This window comes from Condylura cristata, unplaced genomic scaffold (genome assembly GCF_000260355.1).
Source record: "Condylura cristata isolate star-nosed mole 26May11 unplaced genomic scaffold, ConCri1.0 scaffold00013, whole genome shotgun sequence".
Classification (NCBI taxonomy): Eukaryota; Metazoa; Chordata; class Mammalia; order Eulipotyphla; family Talpidae; genus Condylura; species Condylura cristata.
The window spans coordinates 33024502-33052406 of record NW_004567114.1 but is presented as its reverse complement, the minus strand read 5'-3'; the positions used below and the strand labels follow the sequence as shown (position 1 = coordinate 33052406).

At 39.1% G+C, this 27905-nt stretch overlaps 1 protein-coding gene across 1 annotated transcript in view; it reads right to left on the bottom strand.

Moving 5' to 3' along the window:
• Positions 1 to 18348, bottom strand: part of SLC35F4 (solute carrier family 35, member F4) — a 190539-nt gene extending 172191 nt beyond the window's left edge. Inside the window, exon 1 of the mRNA XM_004681838.2 lies at positions 18165 to 18348. Coding sequence (XP_004681895.1) covers positions 18165 to 18267 — 103 coding nt within the window. The 5' untranslated portion in view covers positions 18268 to 18348. The remainder of the gene's footprint in view (positions 1 to 18164) is intronic.
• Positions 18349 to 27905: the final 9557 nt, after the last annotated feature.

Here is a 27905-nt window from a genome sequence, read left to right as displayed (position 1 = left end):
TTTCTCTATATTCCACATATAAGTGAAACCATCCAGTATTGATCTTTCTCTTCCTGGCTTGCTCCACTTAGGGTAATCCCTTCCAGTTTCATTCATAAATGGTGCTGAGAAAAATGGATTGCTACATGCAAAAAAATGAAACTAGATCATTACCTGATACAATACACAAAAATCAACTCAAAATGGATTAAGGGCTTGGATATAAGACATGAAACTATAAAATACATAAAAGAAAAGAGGTAAAACACTACATAACCTAAATTTGAGGAGCATCTTTGAGGATTCATGTTCAAAAACAAGGAAAAGAATGGAGAATATAATCACCTGGGACTACATCAGACCAAAAGGTTTCTGTACAGCAAAAGAGACAGCAACCAAAATGAAGAGACACTACAGAGAGAGAGAAAATATTCATAGACCATGCATCAGGCAGGGACTGACCTCGAAGACTTATAATGAGCTCAAACAATTTAGCAAACAGAAAACAAACAGCCAAATCAAAAAATGTACAGAAGAGCTAAATAGGCACTTCACCAAAGACATGCAGATGGCCAACAGGCATGTGAAAAAATGTGTATCACTTATCATCAGATGTTCATTATCATTAATTAAATCAAGATCACAATGACATACCACCTCACACCTGTGAGAATGGTCCATACACACACACACACACACACACACACACACATATCAAAATAGAAACAACAAATGCTGTCAGGGATGGGGAAAAGGAATCCTTTTAAGCTGTTAGTGGGAATGTAGACTGGCCCAGTCTAAGGAAAACAGTGTTGCGTTTCTCAAAAGGGTCCTAAAAATGGATGTGCATATGACCCAGCAATTCCACTTCTTGGTATCTACCTCAAAAAAACACTAACACAAAAGGAAAACTGCACCCTTGTCTTTATTGCAGCACTATGTACAAAAACTAATATATAGAAACAAGCTAAATGTCCCAAAGCAGAGGGATGGATCAAAACATGTGGCATATACACAGTGGTATATACTCACTACTCATATGCCATTTGCAGCAACATGGACAAGAAAGCTTTTTAGCAAGTTAACATTGTTGTAACATTTAGTTGCATGGTTGTTTTTTCTATTAATTTGTTTTTAATGATTTCACAGAGTTGTGATTTATGATGAGTTAGAAATGTTAAAATGCAAACTGACTCTTCACAGCTACTTGGAGAAGTATTGCCAAGATCTGTGTCACAGATCTGTTCATTGGACTCTCCTGAGGAGCTTTAAAATGTTCTCAGTCCTTGGTCTCAATACCAGATAATCTGTTTAATTGGACTGGAATACAGCCTTAAGCACTGGGATCATTTTTAGAATACTTAGGTGTTTGCAATATGCAGCAAAGTATTTGAGAATTACTTTCCTCATCTTGGTAAGAAATGCACTCAGAAGACAGTAAACTGGGACATACAAAAAGTGATTCTTTTTATATTACTTTGAAATTTTGAAAAAATTACTGTTGAAATTCAATGTTCTATTAAAAACAAGGCTAAAGTGGACTGGAAAGCTGTAACATATAATCATGTTTTATACAAATTTTATTTTTACTTATTTCTTTTTTCAGAGAAGAATTGGGGTGCAGGCCAGAGGTAAGGGAGTAAGAGGATTCACGAGAGACAGAACAGGTGGATTTACTGAAACACACGATTAAGGGGAATAGTGGACAAGACAGGTGGGTCAGCTGCACCATATGTAGGTCAGCTCCATGCCTGGGGATTGAACACAAGCTGCAATGGTGATAGCACTGAGACTTAACCGCTAGGCTACCAGGGAGGCCCGATATGCAATTTTTAATGTAAACTTTTAAATGTAATATAACAGACATATGGAAAAGGAAACAAATCCTAAATGTACAGCTTGGTATTTTCACAAACACTATACGAAAGCAGCAGTCAGCTCAAGAAGCAAATAATGTATAATGTACATGCCTCTATGTTATGACATCTAAAGTAGCTTCCCACTGAGAACAAATAAAGACAATATACAATATTGCTATGAATGTGATATTGATTTTGGTTTACAGTAGATATAATTTATGTTGGAAGAATAGAAATAGAAAATACAATGATTCCTTGCAAGGTGGTATATTTAATACAGACATCTTAGTTTACCAAGAAATTCCACTAAAATGACAGAGGATTTTTAAAGGCATAAAAGACTATAACCAAATTTCGCAAGTTGGGTCATTGTAATAACTCACCAGGCCTGAGGAAACTGAAAAATAAGCTGGAGGTAGAAAAAATGGCTACCAGCTTAACTGACAACATAGAATTTTCTAAAGTTTCCAGTTACCACTATAAGTGGAATGACAGTGAGGCTAATATCAGTGGCCTTGGTTAAGTCTCTTTAAGGCGGCTGATGGCTTTGTAACTTCCACCCTCATTCTCTAGAGCATTTTACTAAGCTTTCCTTCATTCTGGCAAAGGCCAGACTTTATTCTCTGGAGAGATCCAAACAGGAGTCTATGGGGACACCATGCATGACTGAAGGCTTTAGTATCACATCAAAATCATGGAGGAATTCAATACTCACTGTACACTGAGGTATTACAAGCATCTTTCCTATCTGACTCTCAGAATGCTATAAGCCAGTCAGAAATTAGACAAGCCTTCTATGACTGAAAGAAATAAATCTTAAGAAAATGATATTGAAGGTTTCAAAGAAACTTTTCACTAGTTGACAGCCAACTCAGAATAGATAGCCCCTGGTGAGAGACCATTCTCTAAGGGCCTTCTTCCCATTTCCAAGCATCCTGGTAGTATCTGACAGCTTTTTGCTCTGGATGATTTTTTTAAGAATCTATACACAGAGAATGTATTTGGAAAATAGAGCTAGAACAGAAGACAAATTTGTTTGTAAAAGTCCCCCTTTGGGAAACCCGCGGGGATTACAATTGAGATGGGAAAAATATATATACAAAATGATGTAAAAATAAACTTTTGTAATAAAAAAAAAAGTCCCCCTTTGGAGCAAAGCTTGGATAGGTTTCCTTATAACTTAACATTATAAATGATTGGGATTTCCCAAGGACAGGAGTCCTCAGTTGTGACACACGCCTATTACAGAGTGAGGGTATACCTTAGATGCTCCACATTGTCCTTATGGAATTTGCAAAGCAAAGGGGAGCAATATAAGCATGCAATTCAAGCCACTGCTACAATGTGGATAATAATGTCCTTGGCATCTAACCCAGGAGTCCCACACCTCCTGCTAGCATCCATGCAACTAACCGTAGCAGGATAACTGTACTTTCCCTGACAATTGTCACTGCTTCCAAATAGTTCTGTAGTCCTCTACTCTAGAATATAAGCAGGTAAACCAAAACAAAAATATTGGCTAATAATAAAATTTATCAAAAACAACTTGGAAACAGCCTATCTTAGAAAAGAAAACTTCAAAAACAGTATTAGTATCCTTGAGGAATAAGAGAAATATTACATCCATAAGACACGAACAAGATGGTTAATTGCTTAAAAGAAATACAAGAAATGACTAGATTTTATTAAAACTTTAAACAGCATAGGAGAAGAGTTTGAAAATAAAGTCATGAAAAACCTCCTGCAAAATATAACATACAAAAAGAGATAGAAAGCAAGAAGAAAAAGATAGAGTCCGGGTTACTTCATAAGGTATAGCAGGCCCTCTGCTGTGCTTCCTGCTATCAAAGAGAATACATTCCTTCTTGTTTAAGCCAATATAAGTTGAGTTTTCTTTACTTGCAGTTACAAGTGTTCCTTGGAAAAAGATAAACTAGTTTATAGTCTGGCTGGAGAGGGGAAGGGAAATAGAAGTAGTACTTTTATCAAATAAAGACTTTCCCTACCCTTTTTCATTAGTGGTAATTTTGAGGCAAATAGCGGAGATACCAGTTGCTATACTATTTTCCTTTTGCAAGCTAAGTATCTCACAATACTTTCAACTTTTGATTTTCTGATAAATGTGATCTAAGAAGAATGCCTATTTTTCAAGCTTTTCTGGAAACTTTAAAGGTTGAAATAGAAAGCATACCGTACCCAGGTTAAAATGTATGTTGTGAGGGTTTGCTGATGACAACAGCTTTGCATATCAGTGTTAACTCTCTGTTCATACATCAGCATGTGGTGGTATCCCAAATATTGTTGGTGATTTCATAAGAAATCTTTCTACTACCTTGAAAGTCTACCAAAGCCACTGGACAAAATGTGAAGTTCTCCTTGACTGTCTAAAAGTTGCTATCTTACCAGATACTGTGATTGGAAATCTTTGAATGATATTTCTTAATATATTTGTATCACCTTTGTGGGAAAAAAAAAGGGACATTCATTTTTATATTTATCTAATAAAGTAATATTATGACATTATATAAGTTTTGGGTGTGCATGATTATAAATCAATGTATATACAGAATTACACTCATTCCAAAGGTACAATTATATCCTTCACCATAAAACTGACCTCCTCTACTTATTTACTCACTCTCCTCTCCTTCCTACTCTCTCCCCTTTTGGTAGCTAGTAATCTGGTGTTTTTGTTTTATTTACTTCATTTTTTTAATTGATTTCTCCATATACCATATACTAATGAAGTACAGTGTTTGCTTTTCTCATTCTTATTCCACTGAGCATAATACTCTTTATCAATCTGTTGTTGTAAATGGCAGAATTTCACTTTTACAGCTGAATGGTATTCCACTGTGTGCATGTATAGCTCCTTTATCTAACAGCCACTATTTCCAGACTGGCTATTTCCAGTCCTTATCATAGATAATGTTGCATTAAACATGGAGAGACAGTTCCTTGAATTAATGTGTTTATATTTTCCTGTAAATAGTCTGAAATGGGACAACTGGATCATATGGAATTTCCATTTTTAATTTTCTGAGTAATCTTCATATTGCTTTCCATAATGAATGCAATCAATGTACATTTCCACCAACAGCATACCAGGGTTACCTCCACGTCTGTTCAACACTTGCTGGTTCTTGTCTCTTGAATAATAGCCATTCTCACAGCTGTCAAGAAGGATCTCAATACTTTTGCATTTTACTAATAAAAGATGATGAACAACATTTTTGTGCCTGTTGGCTTTCTATATGTCTTCTTTGAACAAGTGTCTGTTCAGATCCTCTGCTCATTTTTAAATGAGGTCATTTTGTTGATGTTATTGTTCAACTCTATGAGTTCTTTATATATTTTGGATATTAATTCTTTGTCAGATGTATAATGTGCAAATATTGTCTCTTATTCAGTAGGACATCCTTTTGTTTTGATATATTCCATACGGTACAGGAGATTTTTAGTTTAATGTAGTCCTATTTTTTCTATTTTTGCTTTCATTTTACTTGTCCCTTGAGTTGATTTCCCAAAAAAAACTCAGCCAATTTTAAGGAATGCCTTCCTTCTGTTTTGAAAGCCTACTTTTAGAATAGTCAGCAAGAAGAAACTCATCCTCCACTTTGCATATTTTACACACATAAACATGATACACTTTTCTACTAAAAGATTGATAGTCACTATTATGATGTTTCTGATAGCCACAAGTTCTTCTGGAACCACAGAACTTCAGGAAAATAAGAATCCAGAAAGGTAATATATTATAAAAATGTCTGTGCAGACAAAAAATTTGGCAATATAGGATATAATGGTGGGTCAATTCTGCTTAGACAACCTTAAAATTGAAACCTGGATTCATCTTCCTTTCCTAGATGACAAACAAGAGCATAAATTATACAGATTCTCCCTCAAAGATGACCTCATTGACTGGAGTACAAATGAAGTGATGTGACATTAGTTCAATATGAAAAGTCTTCAAGGAGCCTGGTGTTTAACACAACCTACCTCTTCCTCCAAAATGGGCTATGGGAGCTCTAATTTCATTTGCTGTTTCATATCCTTGTGAGCAGAATTTTTAGAAGTTGTTAAGATTTTCATCAAGTTGAAGTGAAGCTCATCATGCAAAGATGAGCTGCACATTCCCAGTCTAAGACCACTTCAGTTCTAAGTCAACCAAACTGCAACAGCCTTCTCACCAAAGTTCATATTTAAATAAAACTGAAGTTCATTTATTACGTTAATTATTAAATTATAATTATTTCATTGTTTCTATATATGATTATTACATTTTGCACTCATTATTAGAGAAAAATAGATATTATTATTGAAATTATCATTTTTATATCTTGTTCTTATAAAGTAAGAGATTTCCAGTATAATAAACTGTACAAAAATGTTTAGTTTTCTATGTGTAATTTGGGGGGAAGGGCAATTTATAGTTTTATTAAGATTTTCAAGGATCTCTAGCATCCCCCAAAATGTTAAAAAGAAAAAATGCAAAAAACACTCTGTTATACTATAGAACAGCCCTCTACAACAGCATGTAATTACCACATTAAGTCACAGGTCATTTCTAACATGAATTTAACCCAATATCACAATGAAGACTAGTATTTAAATTTTCAAATGTGACCTGATCCAAGCCCTAAAAAAAAAAAAACCTGCCAGGAAACTCCTATAAAAGTGAAATTAACTTTTCAAGTTCACTGCATTAAAAACCTACTTGAAAGATATGACAAGCAAATGCAATGCAGTACCCTGGGTTGGATCCTGGAACAGAAAGAAAATCTTGACTAGAAAGCTGGTGAGATTTGAATTAAGCCTAGAGTTTAATTTAATAGTAATGTGCCAGCATTGGTTTCTTAGTTTTGACAACTACCTATTGATAATGTAAAGCAATGAAATTGGGTAAAACTGAGTGAAGGATATACAGGAACCTTTATATTATCTTTGTACCTTTTCTGTAAGTTTACAAATAAACTAACTAAGAGCTTGGTTTTTTTTTTTATATAAATCTAAGTTTTTTATACAACCCTTTTGTTGACTCTGGTATTCCAATAATACCGGAGTGCACCGGTATTATTCCTTGTTGGGCACAGAGTACTGAATGAAACAGATCCATCTCTTCCCACAGGGCACAAAGAGATTAGTGGGAAAGACATTAGTCACAAAATAATCAACACCAATTGTAACTGTAATTTGTAGTAAGTGCTATGAAGGAAAAGTACATGAACCTCTAGCAAGAGGTTCACTGAAATAGAAAACCTCTACAAGGAAGTGGCACTTAATAGGAGACCTGAAGGATGGATAGGAGCCACCCAGGTAACTGCACCAGGAGAGGGTAAGGGATGGCTCATCAGACCTTAGGATGGAAAGAGCACATTTCCCTATGACATACAGGATCCCACTAAAGACTATCCAAATGAGTGGCATCATTCAATTAATGCTTTTAAAAGATGGTTGCTACATGAATGTGGACTAAAAAAGCAAGATGAGAAGCTTCTGCTACTGGTACTCACAATCTTTTTTAAAATAAGGGAGAAATACAAAGTTCTCAATGTCTAATTATATCTGTTCTAAAATTTCTCTGGAAAATAATAATGTCATTTTAGATGCTTATGTTGTTTCTTTAGAACCTGCCACCATAACTCCAGCAGGAAGATGATGATCCAGATGGCTTCTAACTCACTCAGTCTAGATCTTTCTTATAGAATCCCTATGGTTAAAGATGGGTATAAACATGACCACAAGCTATTATGGACACCAAGATCATATGACTCGTAGCTTGGCAAGATAACAGCAAGCAAAATCTGCAGCTTTTAACACCCTTAGGAACCTCAGCTCTCACAAGGTCTAAGAAATCTTTAGTATGTCTGGTTTTCAGGACCATAAAACCATTATTGACAACTCACTAGTGCCATCTTGGCATTAGCACAAAACTAAATATAGAAACCCCAGACTGCCAAGTAGTATAATTTTCAGACCTCATTTAAAATATACAATGCTAAATATCATCCTCAATTACTGAACCATGAGAATAAAGGATGCAGTATCCTATCTGACCTATCTAACCTAGAAATAGAAATATGTCTTCCAAACTTGTAACTAGTAGCACTTCAATAAAATCTAATAAGCTGTCTATAGCATTAGCGGGGTACTGTTAAAAGTATTCCCTAAGAACTTATGCTCTAAACAGACATCCTGATTTCTACTATACTGAAGAACTACAGTATTTATAATATAATGAAATATTGTGTAAGGGTTATCAGCATAAGAAAAGGTTAGATTTTGATTGAAGCCTATGATTTGATATGAAATCTGTTACCTATTAAGATATTAAGTTGACCTACCAGTCAATGGCTCATTTTCTCTAGAATCCACTTTTTTTACCCCAAGTCAGTAGGGTTACATAGTCTCTGGAGCTATAACTATGTAATTTGACCCTGCCCCAAAACACCATAGTCAATAGGGTCAAGAGTGTGCACTAGAAACAAACTGGATCAGAATCCCTTTTCCCAGGAATCTGGATTTAGAAGAGATTCTTGCTCAATCTGTCGACTCTCTTGAATAGAGGACATATAAACACTGGAGCTGCTGGCAGAGGCTATTTTCAACCATTTGGACAAGGAAATAGAGAGAGCCAGCCTGCAGCAAGAGACAGAATGGAGAACATGTGCCAGAAAAAAAAAAATTAGAAATGAAAGGCAAAGAAAGAGGACTTCCTGTTTCCCCACAATGCTCCAGACCTAGTGGCAGCTTATCTCACCTTATTCCTGCTCTGAAATCCCACAGGATATCTCCAGTATCTCTATCTGTTTCCATTGTTTCCATTTTTGCATAATCTTCTTGAAGTAGAAACCAAACAAGCCCTCACTAACACTCCAAGCCTCTCCATTTTACTTAATCTCAAATAGTTTGCCCAAATTCGTTAAGCCAAGGTCCCTGAAGGAGAAACCAATTTCAAGCACTCAAAACAGATAAATGCTTAAAAAAAAGGGAAATGCTTACCCTACAATGTCAGATGAAAAAGGAACCAGTCATAAACATAGGTATGATAAAAGTAGATACGGATATAGCTTTAGATGTAAATTAGAATCATGATTACACCATAGTTTGTGTTTGTCAACAAACCAAGTAATGAAACTTTATATGCATTGAGTTTTCTTTTTCCTTTGTGTTCATGTCTATAAGTAGTTGATACTTATAACTTAAAAAATTGCAACTCCAAAGATTATGTAGAAATAATAAAAGTGTTTCTAACATGATGATGTACTTTTTAAGTTGAACCTTCTATTGTTTGCTGCAAAAAGGAACTACCCTTTGAAACATGGCATATAAAAGGAACTATGCGGCCCTCCCTAGTGGCGCAGCAGGTTAAAGCACAGCACAAAGAAGCCTAAGCACTTTCGCATGAGTTCGATCCCTGCCTGCCCCGGAGGTGACCACATGGCGTGGCAGACCTCTCCTGACCCGCCCGCTGCTCCCCTCAGCAGTGTACTTCGTTGATCTGCCTGTTCTGCTCCCCACTCTGTCTCTGGTGAAGCCTCTCACCCTCCGCATCTCTGGCCTGTACCCCAGTTCTGTGCAAATAAATAAAATAAATCTTTAAAAAAAAGAAAAAGGAACTATGCAATTTCCAACCTACCGATCCCAAATTAATACTTAGTTTTCACTTCCTCTCCACCTGTTTGTCCTTCCAATTCTATATAATGCTATACACTCCATCCCTTACTACCCATCTTCATTTGGTTCCACCCTTCCTCTCCATCACTCTCTCTCACCACCCCCGCCCCCTCACATTTCCCTCTCCTTTGCTAGATAGGAATCTGCACTTAAGAATTATTCAAATATGTCTCTTCTCTTCTACATCACTGGCCCACTAGGAACAACTGCATTACAAATGGCTGCCAGCCCATTTAAAATTATCAGTCCCTAGAGGCAATCAAGGTAAGACTGGCCCTTTGGTTTCTAGCACCAAGCTAGCCAGATATGGGTAAACAGTCTAAGGCAACATCCAAAAGTAAGAACCATCATAAACATGAACAGTTTGTAAATTATCTTTTAACAGTAACAACATAATTTTCAAATGTTTCAAAAACAATTCAAAGTAGAGTGCTGGAGATGAAGAAAAAGTAAAAGATAAACTATTCATTTACAAGGAAAAAGTAAGCAAGACTTTTTCAAATCAAGAAAACCAGTTCTTTTGGCTTCCTCCATAATCATAACATCTTCCATCACTGAATTGGCCATTAGGACTGGCATTCTATATACATTATCTTATATAATCCTCTCAATCACTTGTGAAGCACTATTAGTATTTCCATTTTACATGCACAAAATAGTTGAACTGAGAGGTTATTTATGCACATTTAAAACACTAGCAATAGCAAAACAGAGTCTTGTGATCTTTGTATTAGACCTCCTGGCTTCAACAGCCTTAGATAGGCTTTGCGAAGAAGGTATATTTGAAACTTAATGTAAAACCCATGTGTTAGCTATGAGAAGCAAAAGCAAAGTAAATTTTTATTTTAAATGAAAAACACACATCAGGAAAAACATTGTATAACCTATCACATCATCTGACATCAATAACATATACAGTGATATAAGTATCAACATAACCCACAGAGGTTATAGTTTAAAGCTATGTTACAAATACTTCTCAAGAGTACTTACTAATGGTACTATTTTACAAAATACTACCATACACAAAGAACATAAGGCCACCATGACAGTATAAACAGAATGTAAACTGGGAGAAGTGTTCACTGTATTTATTTCATCAGTAAGAAACAATTTTATAATTTACTCCAGTTAAAGTGCTTAATGTTATATTAGCATTGCACCATGAAAACCAATAGTAGCCACTTCGGGGGGGGGGGGGGATGACATTTTATTTCTTATGATTCCAGTAACTTCATATTTGTCTGTATTCAAAATTTGCCTTCTCCTATCCCATCCAAGTACAGAAAACCTTAAAAATGAATTAAGCAGATTACACATATAAAAGTCATAACTGCAAAGGTAAAGTCATCATAAAATATCATTTGGTATAACCTGACTCTCTGAATAGGCATATCCGTTTGGTTCATTCATAGCTAGTGCATTTCTTCTTTCCCTACAATCACTCCCATCATGTGCTCTTTCTTCTGTATAAAAAAGTTAACTCTTCAGTTTATTCAAAGGAAACTGTAATCATTCATTCATTAGTACAATAAACTTTATTGAACACCCAGAACATAGTAGACATGTTGCTTAAGATAGAAAATAAATAAAGAGAACTCCCTGTCTTCCCAAACCCTGTAGATGAGACAGTTTTGTGTAAAGCAAACAGCCCAAAATAGTGCGCTAAATGCTGGAGCAGAAGTGAGTACACTGTTTTACAGGAGCACAGAGATAGGATTAACCCAGCCTGGGGCCATCAAGAAGTTTTACAAAGGACAGCACATTTCATCTCAGCTTTTAAAGAGGCACTTTCTAAAGAGTGATGAAGTAGATATGGGGAAAGGAAGCCATCCAGGCCATAGTGTGCAAAGGCAACAAAGACTTAAAACCTCAGGGATAATGTTACAACAAGGAGCTGTCTGATGAGACTATGACTAAAGTATGTGGAGGCCACACATGATGTAAAATTAAAAGAAAAATTAGAACTGAAATGTTCAGCAACTTAAGTAGATTGAAGTGCTAAATAGATGGTAAATTGCAAACATTAAAACTATTATCAGAAATATATGGGCCAGTAAGAGAAATGTTCAGTATGAAGCAGAAAGCATGCACATGTGTCTCAGATAGTAAAAAACTAAAAGGATAGTGTTAACCAACATGTTAACATTCATCACCTCTGGGTGGTAGAATTATGAGTAATTCTGGTTTAAGCTCTCTTTGCATCTCTGCCTTCCAGATTTTCTGCATTAAGCAAGCATTACTTTGACAATTGGGGGAAGGGGATATGTGCTAAAATAGAATAATGTAAGCTGAGCTCAGAATGTGGCAAACAAAGAAGTTTGTACCTCAGTCCACAAAAAAAAAGAAAAAAGAAAAGAAAAGAAAGTTTATTCCAGGAATTTTGTCAGGGATATAAAATGAAACAATGTGCATTTTAGGGAATTAAATGTTGCGAAGGTATTCATACTAGATTAGAAGGACTTAAGGTTGATGGAAAGATGTGATGGATAAATCTAAGGCAGTGACAGTAGAGGTGGCCAGCACATATCTGGGGTAAAGTAGATAGGAATGAATATAAGGTAAACATAAGACTAGGTTTTTGACCAACTGATTCAATATCTTTATTGGAAGCTCAACAGCAGATTAAGAAGGAAAAGGCACATTTAAAAGGAAGGATGATGAAATTTGCTTAATGTGTGACATTGCAGGAAGACTTCCAGGAAGAATTCTAGTAGGAAGTCTGAAAATATGGACTTGGGTTGTGGGGGCCTCCAAAGCAGACACCTAGAAGATGACAAAGCCATGGGGTTGAATAGGAAAGAGGAAGAAGAGACAGCTGAGGCTGGAACCTTGGAAATACAGGCATAAGAGCTGCCAGAGAAGTCGGAGGGCCATCAAGGCCAGAAGCTAGTGGAATTGTTTTTGGAAACACGACATTCAGAGATGGCGCTCCGGAAACCTCCCTCATCACAGCGCCTCAGCCAGCCACGGGTTAGTGAGAAGAAATTACATAAATTACATTTACTATGTATTTAATACATAATTACATTTACTATATATTTAAGCACCGATAGAAAACTACCACAGTCCCAATCATTAAATGGGTATAGAGGAAACAAAAGGCAAAAAACACATAGGACAAAAAAACCATCAAAAGAGGGAATGAGGGGAGGCAAAGTTAGCATTCTAGAATCTACTGAATGAGGTTCTTCCATGGAGGGTGGGGCCTTTTTGAAAGCTGTCAGAGCTGACCTATTGCATAGCTGTTCTGGAGGGTGGCTCCTTAACAAACAAGGAAACTGATGTCACAGAGACCATCTGTCCCTGGTCTCAAAGCCAGGTGTTGGTACATTTAAAATTAGAGTCAATTTCCAAAGCACTAAGGTTTAATTCACCACATATCAACATAATGCCTCCTTATGCAAACACAAAGTGCTCAACTTAAATATATCAATAATGGAAAACAGTAAAGTATAAATGGAATTAACCTTTGATGTACAGGAACGAATGATGTCTTATAGAGTAGAAGCCTTGGTCAGCCCACTACCTCTTATCTTCCAGCTAACTTCCACTAGCTTTTGACTACCATGTGCTTTTGACTCCATTTCACTTTCCCTAGTCATTTTGATATCCTCTTTTCTACTTACCAACTTTAAATCCTATAGTCTGGAAGAGGAGAAAACAGCAGGGGAGGTGAGCACAATGGTGGAGACTATTGAGTACTCTGGTTGTGAAAACTATGGCACTCCTGAGGGGAGAAATCCTATACAATGGAAAAACAAACAAGGATGTGAAATAATGACATGAAATTAATTTTTAAAAAAAAGTGGCAGATGAATGAAATAACAAACAAGTAAATTCTAACTATGATCATAATATCTTTGCATTCAGCAAAATTTCCATGCCCCTCCTATGTTATTATGCTTACTGGATGATCTGCAACACTCATTAAATCCTTCCTTCGCTCGCTTGCATCTCTGCTGTGTTAATGAATACAGCAACTACTGACTAGTCTCGCTGTTAAGTCTGTGATCAGAAATGTTAAATGGTCCCTTCAAAAAAACCTGTCAACCTTACTGTACTCCCCAATCCATTCACTCTTCCTAATTAATAATTCCCATCTTCTCTCCCCTCCAACCTTTACATGTTCTTTCCCATCTTCACCCTCAGTTGATGACCTTGCTTCCTATTTGGAGAAAAGTAAAGCATGCAGAGAGAACCTTCCACCATTTCAGTTATCCACCTCCAGAACCTGCACCCACATATGCTGCCCTATATCCATGTTCCTATCTAAAGAATGTCCATCCCTTCCCTTGTGCACTAAATTCCATCCCGTCCAACATTTTCTTTCTCTATTGAATAATTCTCACATATATGCAAACATGCTGTTATTTCACCCACCTTAAAAATAGCTTTCCTAAACCTTTTATCCCCATTTCCTTTTGTGACCCTTTGCACAAAATCCTTGAGGAGTTGTTAAGATACATTATAATGCTTACCTCTAATTTCTTTTTATTTAAGATTGATTTATTTATGCATGTAAAACTGGGGTACAGGCCAGAGGTGCAGGAAAGTGAGAGGTCTCACCACAGACAGAATGGGGAGCAGAACACACAGATTGACAAAGCACACTGCTGGGGGGAGCAGCTAGTGAGACAGGAGGAGTCCGCTGAGCCATGTGGGTCACATACCTGACTGAAGCCGCTGCGGCTAGCTTTATAGTGCTGTACTTTAAACCATAGCACCGCCAGGGAGAGCCCTCTAATTTCTTATGTACATTTTAATCCATTTTATCCTACCTTAACTGCTCTTGTCAAAGTCACCAAAGACTCCTGGTTGCCCGATTTGATAGTTAGTTTTCAGCATTCATTTACTATTGTCCCAGTAACCTTAGACATAGCTAATGTCTTCCCCTTGAAATTCTTCACTGGCATCCAGGCTATCACTTGCCCCTGGGTTTCCTCCAACCTCCTCAGGAAATCCTTTTCCCCTCAATATTGTATTGTTGGAGAGTTCCAAGTTCAGTCCTTGTTCCTCTTTTCCCTACATACATTTACTCCTTGGAGAACTCATTAATCAGGCTTTAAATATCATTTAAATGCTGCAATATCCCTAATTTAGTATCTCCATTAAGCCACCTCTGAATTCCAACTTCTTGTGTCCCCATTACATTTAACCTTTCCAAAATGTTACTTTTATCCCCTATAGCTTCTCTACCTTAAGGCCCTGCACACTTCAGCTGCTAACAGTTCAAACTTGGTCAAACTAGAAAAACACTATCTAGTGAGCGACTCTCTTCATTTCAAATACCACACTCATCCCATCAGGAAATACAAGTGGCTGTAATTTCAAATATATTTAGAACCTTACCACCTCTCACCATCCCTACCACTACCGTTCTGCTTAAGTCACCATGATGAGTTAAGTTATTGCAATAATATACTAAGTAGACTCTGTATTTTCATCCCTACCCAATAGAGCAATCAAATTGGCCTTACTGAAAGTGAATCTATCACTCCCCTCAATCAAAAGTCTGCAATGCCTACTCCCCCACATCATTCATAATACAAGTCAAAAGACTGTCACCGACCACTCTTCCAATTGTTCATGTCACCTCAGTAATGCAGGCCTCCTTGCTTTCTCCAGCATGCTCCACCTCAGAGCCTTTTACAGGTTCTTTGCTCTGCCAGGGTCATCTTTGTTCAATGCCCACATGGCTAACTTTTTTACATCCTTTGATCTTTGCTCAACTGTGAGTTGCTCATGAGGACTGAACTGACCATCCCATTTAAAATTGCCACATTCACTATTCCTCTCAGAAATTTTTATTCTTTTTATTTTGTCATAATTTTTAAGCACCTGCTAACTTGAAATATACTAATGTATTTATTTGTATAGTATTTATTATCTGTCTCTTCTCACTAGACTTTGTGTTAAAAAGGAAAACATTTTTGTCTGTATTGTCCACTGATATATTCATGGTGCATAGAAAATGATCAATTAATACTTGTTGAATGAATGGATCTATTTCCCCACTAGACCATAAGTAACTGGAGGCTAGAGAAATGCTTACTCATCTTTGTACCCTGGTTTCTTACATATAGTCATGTTCAACACTTTTCATTTAATAGAGCAGGATAAGAAAAACAAATGGACGCACGGCCCATGAGAGTATCTTTATTTCTCTGAATCGAAAATGTTAATTGATTGATTAATTGCAATTAATTAATGCATTACCCTGACTACCAACATTTGTTTGGACAAGGTATTCATCTTCCTGATTCTTTGGCACGGATGGAAGGATACCTTAATGTGAGGCTGATTGTTGATGAATTTTCTCAGAGGTGACTCATCACCTACCTCTAAAAAGGTAAGTGGCATAGATATCAAGAAATCACCCCTTTGTTAAGGCCTCACATGTGACCAGTAAGAAAATGGGGAAATCACCTTCACAGATTATATATACTTCACCATAGCCTTTTCTTAAGTGTATCCTTCCAGATTTCTTCAGGCTGTTGCTAATCCCAGGTAATAAATATATCAATTAACTATATCTTACTGACTTGCTTCAAAGTGTTTATTTACTAGTTGAAGACTGCATTAAGCTCAGGATTATTTTCATGGTGCTCAGCTGTCTGGCCCTCTTTCAGTTCTCTCCTATTCTACTCTCTCACTATTCAAAACAGCAAATTTTATCTACCTCTAAAAGCATGAAAATCCAAAAAGTTAGTTGATTATCACTTAACTCTCCATCCTCGTAAGACTCTTTGCCCTCGCTGTTTGAACCCTGTGACCTGAAGTTAGGTAAGTGTCCATCACAAATAACTATGCCAAATGCATGTTTATCCCTCCCAGCTTCACCTATTGTATCAGCCAATGCTCTTCTTTCATTTAGTGCTTTGTTGTATTATAAATGAAACATGTGCAGCTATTTGAGAAAATACAAAAAGATAATATGAGCATGGCTTTATCTGAAAATATCAGTTTTCCACTTTCCTTTTTGGTTTCTTTATTAACCAAAGTCCCATTGTCATAAAAATGGTAACAATAAACTATTTTGAGTCTTGTAATTTCAGTGTCTTCACTCTCTAAGCAATTAAATCCCATGGCTCTTAATTAATATATTAAAGGTGAGATTCAAGTAATCTTCACCTGGTAAACTAGTGCCTTCACTTAAGTTTCTAGGGTTGGGGGAAAAACCCTTTCTCAATAGGGGAAAAAAAAGAAGTTTCTGAATCTATAGTACAATGACTTCAAACAGCATTCCACAGCGTGTTATTTTCTTTCCAGAAAATTCTAACACTATATAATTACTTTTGTATGGAAAATGAATAATGCAAGCCTCTAATGCTAAAAACAGCTAGACAAAAACCAACCAAATCAAATAGGCCTTTCCTAAAATCAAATGAAAAACATCTGAAAGGCCACCCTAAGTGGGGGGTGGGGAACAACTCTTCAATCATTATTCAATAGAAAAGGTACATGGTGGGGGACAAAGTTACGTGGAAAAGAATGTGCTTTCCCTTCTATGTATCAAGAGTTGTCTACTTCAAATAAACTAATATTGACTGTATCCCCAAAATTTCAGAGACAAAAAAAAAATACGAGGTGCATTTAGGTGCTTCTAAGGCTTTCTGGTTAAAAATAATAGCAGAAAACATCAATTAAGCTCCATCTATTGCAACAGAAAATACAATGATAGAGGAAAAAAATGAAATCCCACCTGCGTGGAAATTACACGACAGCTAGCCGCCCACCCCCTCCACCCCCACCCCCTCAATTCAGAGGGAAAAAAGCTTCACTTTGAACTCAGGCATAACTAGTCCCAGCAGATATAGACAGTGCATTTTGGGTTAAGAGGTACTGAACAGAGAGTACCTCATCGCCCTACCCCCCAAAGCTGCTCCAGTGAAAGCATCCTTGCCTCATGACCTCGCTCAGCCTGAAGAAAGCTCAGGCTGAAAGGAACAACCTGCCCTGGCTCAGAGGTAACCGCAACTCAGTGGACAGAGGAGCGGCACCCAGGTCTTGCCTCCCCCTCCCATGCACCCAACCCCCAGCCGTTTGCACTAGCATCTGGCTGCAAAGCTCCAGGGCTCTACGACCTGAACAGGTTCTTTCTTTCCGGAAGGTGGAGAACCTCCCAAGAACGTTTTAACAGGAGTAATTCCCGCGCTGGCAAAGTCTCAACAACCGGGAGTGAATAAACTGACCCAGGAGATTCCAGTGCCCACGTCTGGGTCTGCTGCCCCCCACCCCACCCCTGAGCATCTTCAACCAGCGTCCCCTGTGCCCGGTCCTCAGCTGGCACCCAGAAGGGACTTTCAGAGAGTGTGGACCCAAGGGCAGACTTTCTTCTAAGTAAACAGCCATGTTAGCCTCCTCGCGTCGTAAATTAGCCAAGGCTGAGCCATCGGGAGCGCTCACCGGGTCCCCTCTGCGCCCCAAGGCTTCGAATGTTTCCAAACTCCTTAGGCGCAAACCGCCCGGGCCCCAGTTTTCTCTCACGGTTCAGCACCGAGGACAGAAGATATACTTTAGCCAGTGGCCTCAGCGCCAGGGGGGTGGCGTTGGCGGCTCCGGCAGGGCTGCAGGTGTCCCGACCGCTATCCCTCCCGCATCCACCCCCTCCAGCGCCCGAAGCAGGGCAGTCCCGCGGCGTCTTACTTTTCTGGCTGGAGTAACCAGGGTAATAGCCATAGTAGCCGGTGATCCGCAGGATACGGTCCTCGATGGTGGCCACCCCATTGGGGGCCGCCTTGACATCCATAGAGAGCGCGGGGCGGCGGCCCCCGGCGCGGTGGGGCTGAGAGCGCAACGCGGGTCCGGGGAACTGGTGCAGGTGCCGCCGCCGCCGCGGGTGCTGATGTTGCAGCTCGTGCTCCCGCGCCGGGGCTCTGACTCCACCGCCCCGCGCAGGACCGGCTCCGCATCACAGCAGCAGCGGCGGCGGCGGCGGCGGCGGCGGCCGAGCGGCCCCCACTCAGGCCGTCCTCTCCGTCAGCCTGGCAGCTCTCCCGCCCGCCACCCTGCGCACTGTTGCCCGAACAGCGCCCCCTCACCTCCGTCGCCCACCGCGGCGGTGGGCGGGCATGGGCGCCCCAGCTGGTCGCCAACTCTCATTGTTAACCCTTTTGCACCCCTTCCCCAAAGGGCGATATCCCCCAACTCCATCTGACAGAAGAAATGGTTGGTCCAGGGGCGTGGGAGGAGAAGAGAAGGTGAGACGGTGGCTGGGTAGCAAGGAGACGAGTGGGTGGCAGAGACCCCAGGGGAACCAGGGCTGTCGCTGTGCGAGATGCACACCTTCGCTAGTGGAAACACCTCCAGGGTGTCCCGAGGCTTGGCCCACCCTGGACCTCTGGAGGTCCTGGAGTCTGCTCTCTGTAAGCGTCTCCCAGGCGTTAATCAATTCTCCAAATTTGCCTTGACGACGGTTCTTTTTTTTTAATAAATGAAAAGCAAATGAGGCCCCAGCAGGTGGTATGTGGAGTGATTATCCAGATTTGTTGGGACATTAAGACTTCAGGAGACAGGAGCCCTCAAGTCTAACAGTCCTCCACCCCATGCTCCAACCTCACAGTGAAAACATTAAAGACGGGAGACAGACACAGCTGTGCACAGCATGTTTATTTTCCAAATGCCCTGACAAGAAATGGTTTTCTCCTTTATTGCTGAAAACATTAAGGGGGACATTAAGGGGAAGCCTTTACTACTGTAAATATCTGGATGAAGTTTTAGCTACAGTGGAGACTTTTCAAGTCTAGAATGTCCGTCCCTGAAACTGTGTTCCTAGCGAGCACCCTTCCCTGGGTGTGACTCTTCTCCTTGGTCCAGGACCCACAGTTTAGTCAGTGATCCCTCATTCATCAATGATTCATCATTTGCAGTCATTGTTTCTTAGGGGTGCAGGCTGGGGGAAGAACTTCTGAGTTTCATATCAGAAACTAAAGGGTATGTGAGGGTGGGGATGAGGTGTGAGCTCATCAACTTAGAAGTTATGCCCACTTTCCAAACAGAACCAATTTAAGACACCCCTGCCAGATTTTATATTTCTAAAGTTAAGGGGGAGAAAGAAAGGGAGGGGGGAATTCAAGTTGATCTCATTGCCCCCAAAGAACCTCTCATATCATTCCTGTCTTCAAGCATTTTCCACACTGTGGATCCTTAAGGAGGAGAAATGTACATTTTTAAAAAAAAAATGAATTAGGTGTAAGCATATAAAAATGCAGTATTAAATTTCACAATGAGTTAAGTGTTTTTGTCCAGACATAAAGCTAGCACAGGATCTTCAGAGTGTAGAGAACCTGAGACCATGTGGCTGGAGGAGAGAAAGTTCATAAAGGAGCCAATTTCCTCCCAAACCTGCTTTCTGGGCTAGGTGAGACAGAAAGGTGGAAGGAACAGAAAGGTCAAAATGAACCTAACGAGAAAGCAGCCCTAGGGCAATGATGGGGAGCTAAACATTTAAAACAAGATGAAAGGATTATATCTATATATTCCATACCTCCACTCCTACACCAAGCATTTTTCAGCACACATCTTTGCTTACAATATTTTATCTCTTTGGCAGACCTGATATAAAATATATGTATTTACATACAGTGAAATGTATTTTCACTCTAACATTTCTTGCTAACATTCAGGATGTCCTTTCTGTTTAAAGTTATTTCTATAAAACACATATAATGTGTATTCCAGAGCATTTAAAAATTTCTCTGTAATCATCTGTAGTAAAGTGACTAAAATGGCAACTGTAAGTAAGTAGATGTTATAATCTAGGACAATAGTTTTTAATGAACTAAAAGTCTACAATATAAACTGATCAACAATCTGCACTGTGGTGCAGATGATAAAAGTTTTTCAGCCTTTCAAATGTTATTTTAGTTGTCACTGAAAATAGACAGAGTTTTTGAGAGGATAATATTTAGAAAGCATTTTTATGTATTTACCAACTTTTACAAACCCAAAGTCAAATTTACAAAATGTGCATTACCAGCATGCCCCAAGTCTATTAAAAAATGAGGAAAAGATATAAACAAATAAGATTGAAGGTAGCTATTTGATTTACAAAATGACTCCTCATAGAGTAAGCCTTTATTTCCCATTGTGCCCATGTTCTAAGTAAATGTTTACTGCATTTTAGAAAACAGTTCCTCATAGTAGCCAGTTTCCCAAAGACATTTCCTTGTAAATCAATTTTCTAAGTAACCATATCTTGATTTATAAAAATTTGATTTGTATGCAACTTTTCAGAGATATTTCTAATGCATAAAGCACAGGATATCTGCCTCTGATTGCAACTGGATTTTGATATAGAGACATTATTTACTTTGATCATCATTTGATGAAGTCAGATTAGCTATTTATACTAATTGAATATACAGAACTTTGTTATTTCTGTTATTTCAAAATGTCAAATCATTGTAAAACTGTTTAAGAGATTCACTTATAGTCTTTGTATCTGATGCTAGCAATACTAATAACATTAAAAAATGAAACAATCATTAGGTATAAATTCTATTCAAATGTAGCTAGTCTTTCATAAAATAGTTTTAAAAATATTACATCAGCCTTCATACTTTGAAAGGATCAGTAAAACAAAATCTATGAAATCTAATCTTCCTACTCTAAGTAGCAAGTAGGGGTCAGAATACCTGACACTGAACCTTCTTTTCATGGTAGGCATAGGTCAATCTTTTTGACAACCTATTCAGATTTACCCACGAAAGATGCTGAAAAAAAGAGGAAATGATTTTTTCAAAGTGTTCTGGGAACTAATATATCAATACTCTACCTACTTCCATGAGTGAAGAGTAATGTGGCTGCTTAGGTAGCCAAGAATATTTAAGCTTTAATACCCAAGGGCCAGTGTTGCTGGCACAATCGTCAACTATTTGCAAACTATGACCCCAGATAGTTTGCAGTGTTTGTGTTTAAAAGCACCTGGTGCCTAGCCAACCAGGTGATAAGCACTGGCACCTGGGAAGAAGAAAGCAGAGTCTTCATAGTCCATTTTCAGGAAAACCATTCTGCACATTTAGCCAGCATTCATCACCTGCCCCGATTGGTGTTCTGACATTGCCTTCCTGTTCCAATCTTAGGTATGTGGGCACTGTTAATTTACCTTTTGGCAGATGGTAGTACTACCAGGGGCTGGGATCCAGCACTCAGCATCTGCCTAGGAAGTCAGGGCAGAGTTTACTTTTCATTGATCTCAGTGCCAGGCTGTATCATAAGATTGTTTTTGAGGATTGTTTTTGGAGAAAGTCTTAAGTAATTTCAACAAATACACTCAGATTTTAAAATGTATCCATTACGAATGTGGGTGTATCACCTGTTCTCATTACCTCCTTCTCTTCCTCACTTTTTTCCTCTGTTCTCTCCCTTAGTAGCTTGGAGTATGGTCTTTGGAGTGAAACTGCTGAGGGTTAATTTGATCTAACCATTTCCTAGCACTGTGATTTTGGCTGAATCTTGTAAATTCTATAACTGAGTTTTCTCAACTCACTGTACCTATCTCATGAAACTATCATTTTAAGATTAAATGAGTCTGTATTCATAAGGAGTTTATAACAGTCCCTTGCATATTATAGCATCAAAAATGCTAACATCATTATTTTGTTCTATGCATAAATAATGTCCTCTAGAGTTTCAGTGGATTCCTCTAGAAAATGGACTCAAACTCTACTCAGTAGTATTAAGGTGACAGGTAAGTGAGGTAACATGAAAACATCTCACCGAGGCCTGGCACATAGAAGGCACGTGATTAATATTAAATGCTTCTCCTAACTTCATCCCTGTACTACCCATCGTTTCTTACTAAAGTTAATTCACATTTCACCACTTCACTCACATTATTAGAAATCTCTGTGACAGTTGCTTTCATATGTCTTTCATCTTCAACCATGGCAATAATCACATGAGGCTAATCTGGGAACCACATTGGCAGGCCAAATAAATAGGTGGGTTGCAGAACAAGACTGCTTTGCAGAAACAGAAACTGCTCAGGGTTAGCAATTCTTCCTGTCCTTTGAGAAGTCCTAGACATAAGAGTGCTTCAGACTGAAAAGGGAACAAAGGCTGGCGATCCTAGGCATGGCACAGACTCGGCTCCAACTTGGTTCCAGTTCCCCTGAGGGTAGGCCTCAGAGGAACCACGATGTGTTGCCCTGAGAGAGGCTGGACCATCAGCCCTGGGCTTCTGAGTTTCAACCAAGATTCTGCTGCTTCCAAACTTGGCCCAGAAACGGAAGAGCCACCAGCCCCAGAGGGATGAACTATGAGTCTGAAAACCGTACATCCCAGCAGTGAACAAATGACCAAGGTTCTCCTGATAAGAGTAGGGGAGATCTCTCCTGCCTGAATGACCGTCAAGAAGAGGCACAAGAATATAGTAAAATTATACTGTCCACTTTTCCTATGTGAAATAGAGACTCTAAGATTTACCTTAATTTAATTAGCTTTAATTTAAAGCTCATAAATATTTTCTAAATCTCCTTGAGTACCTGTGATGGTCGTAATCATTCAATCTACTACATATTCATTTTATATACAAGACTTTCTATAATTTAAACATTTAAAATGCCAGTCTCAAGCCTACTACACGTTATTTATCACACAAGGCTTTCTGTAACATGAACTGCTGAAAAAAGGTAAGCCTGCTGTGGAAGTCCTTGGTACTATTTACCAAATATTTATAGCTATCCCCCATTTCAGGTATACTACAGGATTGCAATTCCTGCCCTCTTGTGGTTACATGAGGCTGATTCCAGTTGTGAACAAAAGGAATAATGGTCATGTCCCAATCAGAGCAAACAAAAACCACTTAGAGTTCTCTGTTTTCCTCTGATATCATGGCCATCCCATCCAAGATGCCTCTGACCCATCAAAAAGTGAAGTTATTAATAAAATACTATCAAAAAGACTTTGAATTCCTATCATACATACAACTTGTGAATAGTATTCTTTCATACTGTCTAGTAAGGACATACTATGCGTGTTTAAGTATCACCAGTTCCTAAAGCAATTTGCCAGTAAGTGATACTGAAAACAAAATATTAAATGAAACATTATGAATGGTACAGAAAATCAGAGAGAACAGAACATTTAAAACTCATTACAATGCATCAATAAGACAGTGCCCAGAGAATATGTTCAATACATTCACTTTTTTTGCAATACATCCACATTTTTAATAACTGTTGCCCAAAGCAATTTCAGAAGTAACTTTTCCTTTAACATCTAGAACCAATAATTTGCCAGAAATACATTCACAAGGTTTTATTTCATTGTTACTTTTAAAAACTTGCTCTTTGAATATCCTGAGATAATACAGACGGTAAGTCCTCAAGTGGGCATTTGTCTTTTTTTTTTTTTTTTTTCTGGCTATGGGACTGATTCCAGTTAGGAATGTTAGAAGAGACTCCTAACTTAACAGAATAAGTACACCTCTCATGAGAGAAGCTAAAAGTTGTATAAATACCTTTTATGTTCCAGTTCACTGCTTCTTGCTTCACCTCTGCAGTGACCAACTCTGGGTGGATTCCCATCAACTTCAGAGGCCCTGCCTGGAAGTGCCTCGCCTCCAACCTCTGCCCAGTGCTTCTCTACTGATGCTAAGACATGAAAGTGCACCCACTTGAATCAAGCATAAGCACCCTGGAAGTTCAGGGAACAGAGGCAAGAGGGGGCAAAATTTTGATAATAGAAAATAGAGGAGCTAGGGTATAAATCTGTCTTCATTCTATTCTGAATGAACCATCCTGAGATGTCCCTTGTGAAATCTCTTGGCCCCAAGATCTAGCAATCAGTCCAACATGTCATTCTCAATGTCAAATAATAGCACAGTGACATACCTTTGCATTTAGAAATCACTCCCTCTCAGCGTGCATGCTTGCTTCCCCAGGACTTGGAGTGAAGTTCATGCCAGCAGGAGCCTGGTCTCTTCAGGCCCCAGTGGGGAAGCACCATCTGTACTTTGATCTGGTGACCTCGTGATCTGGTGACCTTGTCATCTGGGCCACAAGAAGACAAGACTTTGTTTCTCAAGACTTTGTAATTGGAAAATAATGGTGTTTCTTCCTGATCTCCATTAAGATCTTTTTCTTTGACTATAGTTGTAATTCAGAATACTTACATTACTAGGTCATTTATATATATTATATATATAACTATTATGCATTATATATTATATAAGTGGCCTAGGCTTTTAAGACTGGTCTGAGGATCCATGTCTCCCGTTAGCTCACTGCCATGGGGTCCACATCTTGTAGACCTCACTGCCTGAGGGGCGGTATCTCCTGTGAGCTCACCAACAGGGTGACGTGCATCTGCCATGACCTCAGTGCCTGCTGGCGGTGTCTCCCGTGTGTTCACTGCTGCTGGGGATGGTGTCTCCCGAGGTCACCACCGCTTGAGTCAGTCAGAGCCTCACCTGACCTCAACTCTATGGAGGTGGCTGAGAGAGCGCACAGGGAGAGGGGAAAGCGTCTCACCTGAGCTTACCACTGCCAGAACAGTCTCGAATGAGCTCACAGCAGTGAGTGGCGCGAACTCCTAAGAGCGCACTACAGTGTGCACTCTCGCGAGAGCTCACAGCAGTACAAGATGTAGTCTCGTGAGAGCACAGAGCAGTACATGATGCAGTCTCACCTGCGGCTCACGCCTGAGGGGTGGGGTCTTGGGTCACTTTGCTGCAGTCAGGAGCGTGATGCACCCTAGGAGCCGAGATCATGTACCTTCCTTGAAGTCCCCTCCCTTTTTATAGTGAGCGTGGGTCAAGAGGATGCCGTGACAAGCCTCTGTGCTGAGGACGTTGTATGTGTGTGAAATCAGGAAGGGTAAGGGAAGCCAGAGGCTAGCTAGTCAAAGCAACACGAAGTGTAAAATGCACAACTGCATCGCACTGTTTATAGAAAGCTACATGAGAAACGTTCAATCTGCAAGGGATTACTCAATATGAAGATTAAATGTCTCCCAAAGTATTTCCTAGCAGGAAGGCATACAATGGCTTGTAGGAGAGATTTGGGCAAGAAAATTATTGAAGAGAGACCAATTATTAAGTGTCTAAGTATTCAAAGCATTTCGCAGGTGTACATTTCCATCTCAAGAAATAGTTTTCCTTGATGCATCCTACAGATAAGCGCAACCCCTCATCTGTTCCAGTTTTATATCTTAAGGCTCCACTTCTAATCCTGTTCTCTTGCTGTATGCCACAGCAGCAGTGACTTCCTCCTCTTGAGTCCTGAGCCCTCAAAGTTATTATGACAGGTGAAGTCCACTTCCTCCAAACGCCTTTTAATGTTCCCATTGTGAGCTTGTCTCATGATTCCTGCATGATCTCCATGGCACCAAGATTGGTGAATGGTTTCCAGGAGGTTTCCAATTAACTTCGCCCAGATCCATTGGAGGAATTACTATCTCTGACAGCTATAGCCTTAAGACATATTTCTTAAATAAGACCTGATGCATGAGCTTCAGAAGGGGTGTGACAGCAAGCAGGAAAGCAACATTCATCTCTTTGTACATCTCCATTAGAACTCTGGGTGACCATTTGCATTGTCAGTGAACAAATGTATTTTGAGATCTACAGCTTTTCCTGAGCTGTAGATCTCAACAAGGGGCTTAGAATATTCAGCAAACCATGTGGTAAACTGAAAAAATAAATATAAACCCAGGATATTTGTACACAAGTCTTTTTCAAATCCCTTTCCTAAAGGATTTATCAATTCTATAAATCTACTTAATAGTGTTAAAATTCTTTTACATAGCACTATTGGTTTAAACCAGTTTATTGTTTAAATTGTCTTTTACTGAGTATGTCTGAGCAAATAGCTTGTATGACTAGCTCACAGTGAAATATATTTCACTTTTGATTTGTATTTGCTTAGTACTTATAGCTAAGTTCTTTGTGAAGAATATGTGTGTACCATTCATTGTTGGAAACTAAAACTTATGTGACCATTGAGTTGAACATTGTTTTTTTGGTGTGAAAAAAATTGTTCGGTATTCAAAACCTAAAATGTGATCGTTTAAGGGCTATGAATAATCTCACTTTCCAAATTCCCTGAAATAGTTTTATGATCTTTAAGTGAACACACATACACACGTTAGTGGTGCACAAGATAGCCCAAAACCCATTTTGGCTCTTTCATTCTCCAGTGTGACTAGACCTTTATGTGCACTGTGCAGGAGAACGCTGCCTGCCTACACAGGATTCTCTTCAGCAATTGTAATTATCTCTTTCCTAGCGAATGTGATGCAGTTTGACTAAAGGTCTCTAATTCTTCTTGCTCCCCATGTTCTCGTAAATAATAAAACAGGACTCCATGACAACAAGTATGTAAAAAAATTTTGTAACATCTCAAAGTATTCCTAAAGTCTGCAGATTTTGAAGCTAATAAAGTACCCAAGGCACAAATTATGTGGGTACAAACTGCTGGGTTCTGTGTAGCAAAACCAAGTGCTAAGGCCATCTGTGTCTGGACAGTCATTCCAAATGCCTCTGTCTCTGGCTGGTGCTACACATCCTCCAGCTCTTTCAAAAGGAATTTCTCCTCTGAGAAGACTTCTCTGAGGGCCTCTCTTTCCAAAGGGGCTGAGTGTTTGGCCCATCCCACTCCTTCCATGCTGTGTGGTCTGTTCGACACAGTATGCAGTGAAGGTACCAACTGCATTTCCCTTACCACTGTATGGTCAGAGCTGCCAGAGGGCTTGGTACAGGCCAGACATTAAAAACAAACAAACAAACAAAAAAAAACACATATATAGGGACTGAAGGAGGCCATTGTAATAAATAAAACCTTTAACCAGGAGATTAGGACCACTTTCTTGAAGAGGTAAGTCACAGACACTCAGGATAGGCTAACTGGTCTCAAGACTAGTAATATAACAGCTTGTCCAGTGCCAAGTGTATAAATGAGGAAATAAGCTAGAGAGCCCAAGGACAGGTCAAAGATCCCCAGGCAAGTTGGTGGCAGCTCCCCCATTTTCAGTGCCTCCTCCTGTCCCTGCCCTGCATATGCCACTGTTTCCTGGCTGGCTTTCTGACTGCTCCCATCTACCCTAAGGCAGAATCAGGTCAAGCTATTATCATCACGGCCTCTCCCCACACTGCCCTCAGATAATTCATCTTTTTTCCTCTTCTAGTTTCCCAGGCTGAACCCTGAACTCTGCAGACAGAATAGATGTCCATGAAGGTCTTCGTTAAATTAAATTGACAACTGTAAATGGACTCTGAGTTATAGTTCTGTTAAATCAATACCTGCTTATCCAATTATGCATCTAGTCAAGTTGAACTATTTGTTATTCCTTATCATTTGGTTGGTAGAGATGGAGATAAATTAATGAAGTATGTATTTTCTTTTTATGGGATTAATATTTTTAAATTCATTGCCATAAATGAGT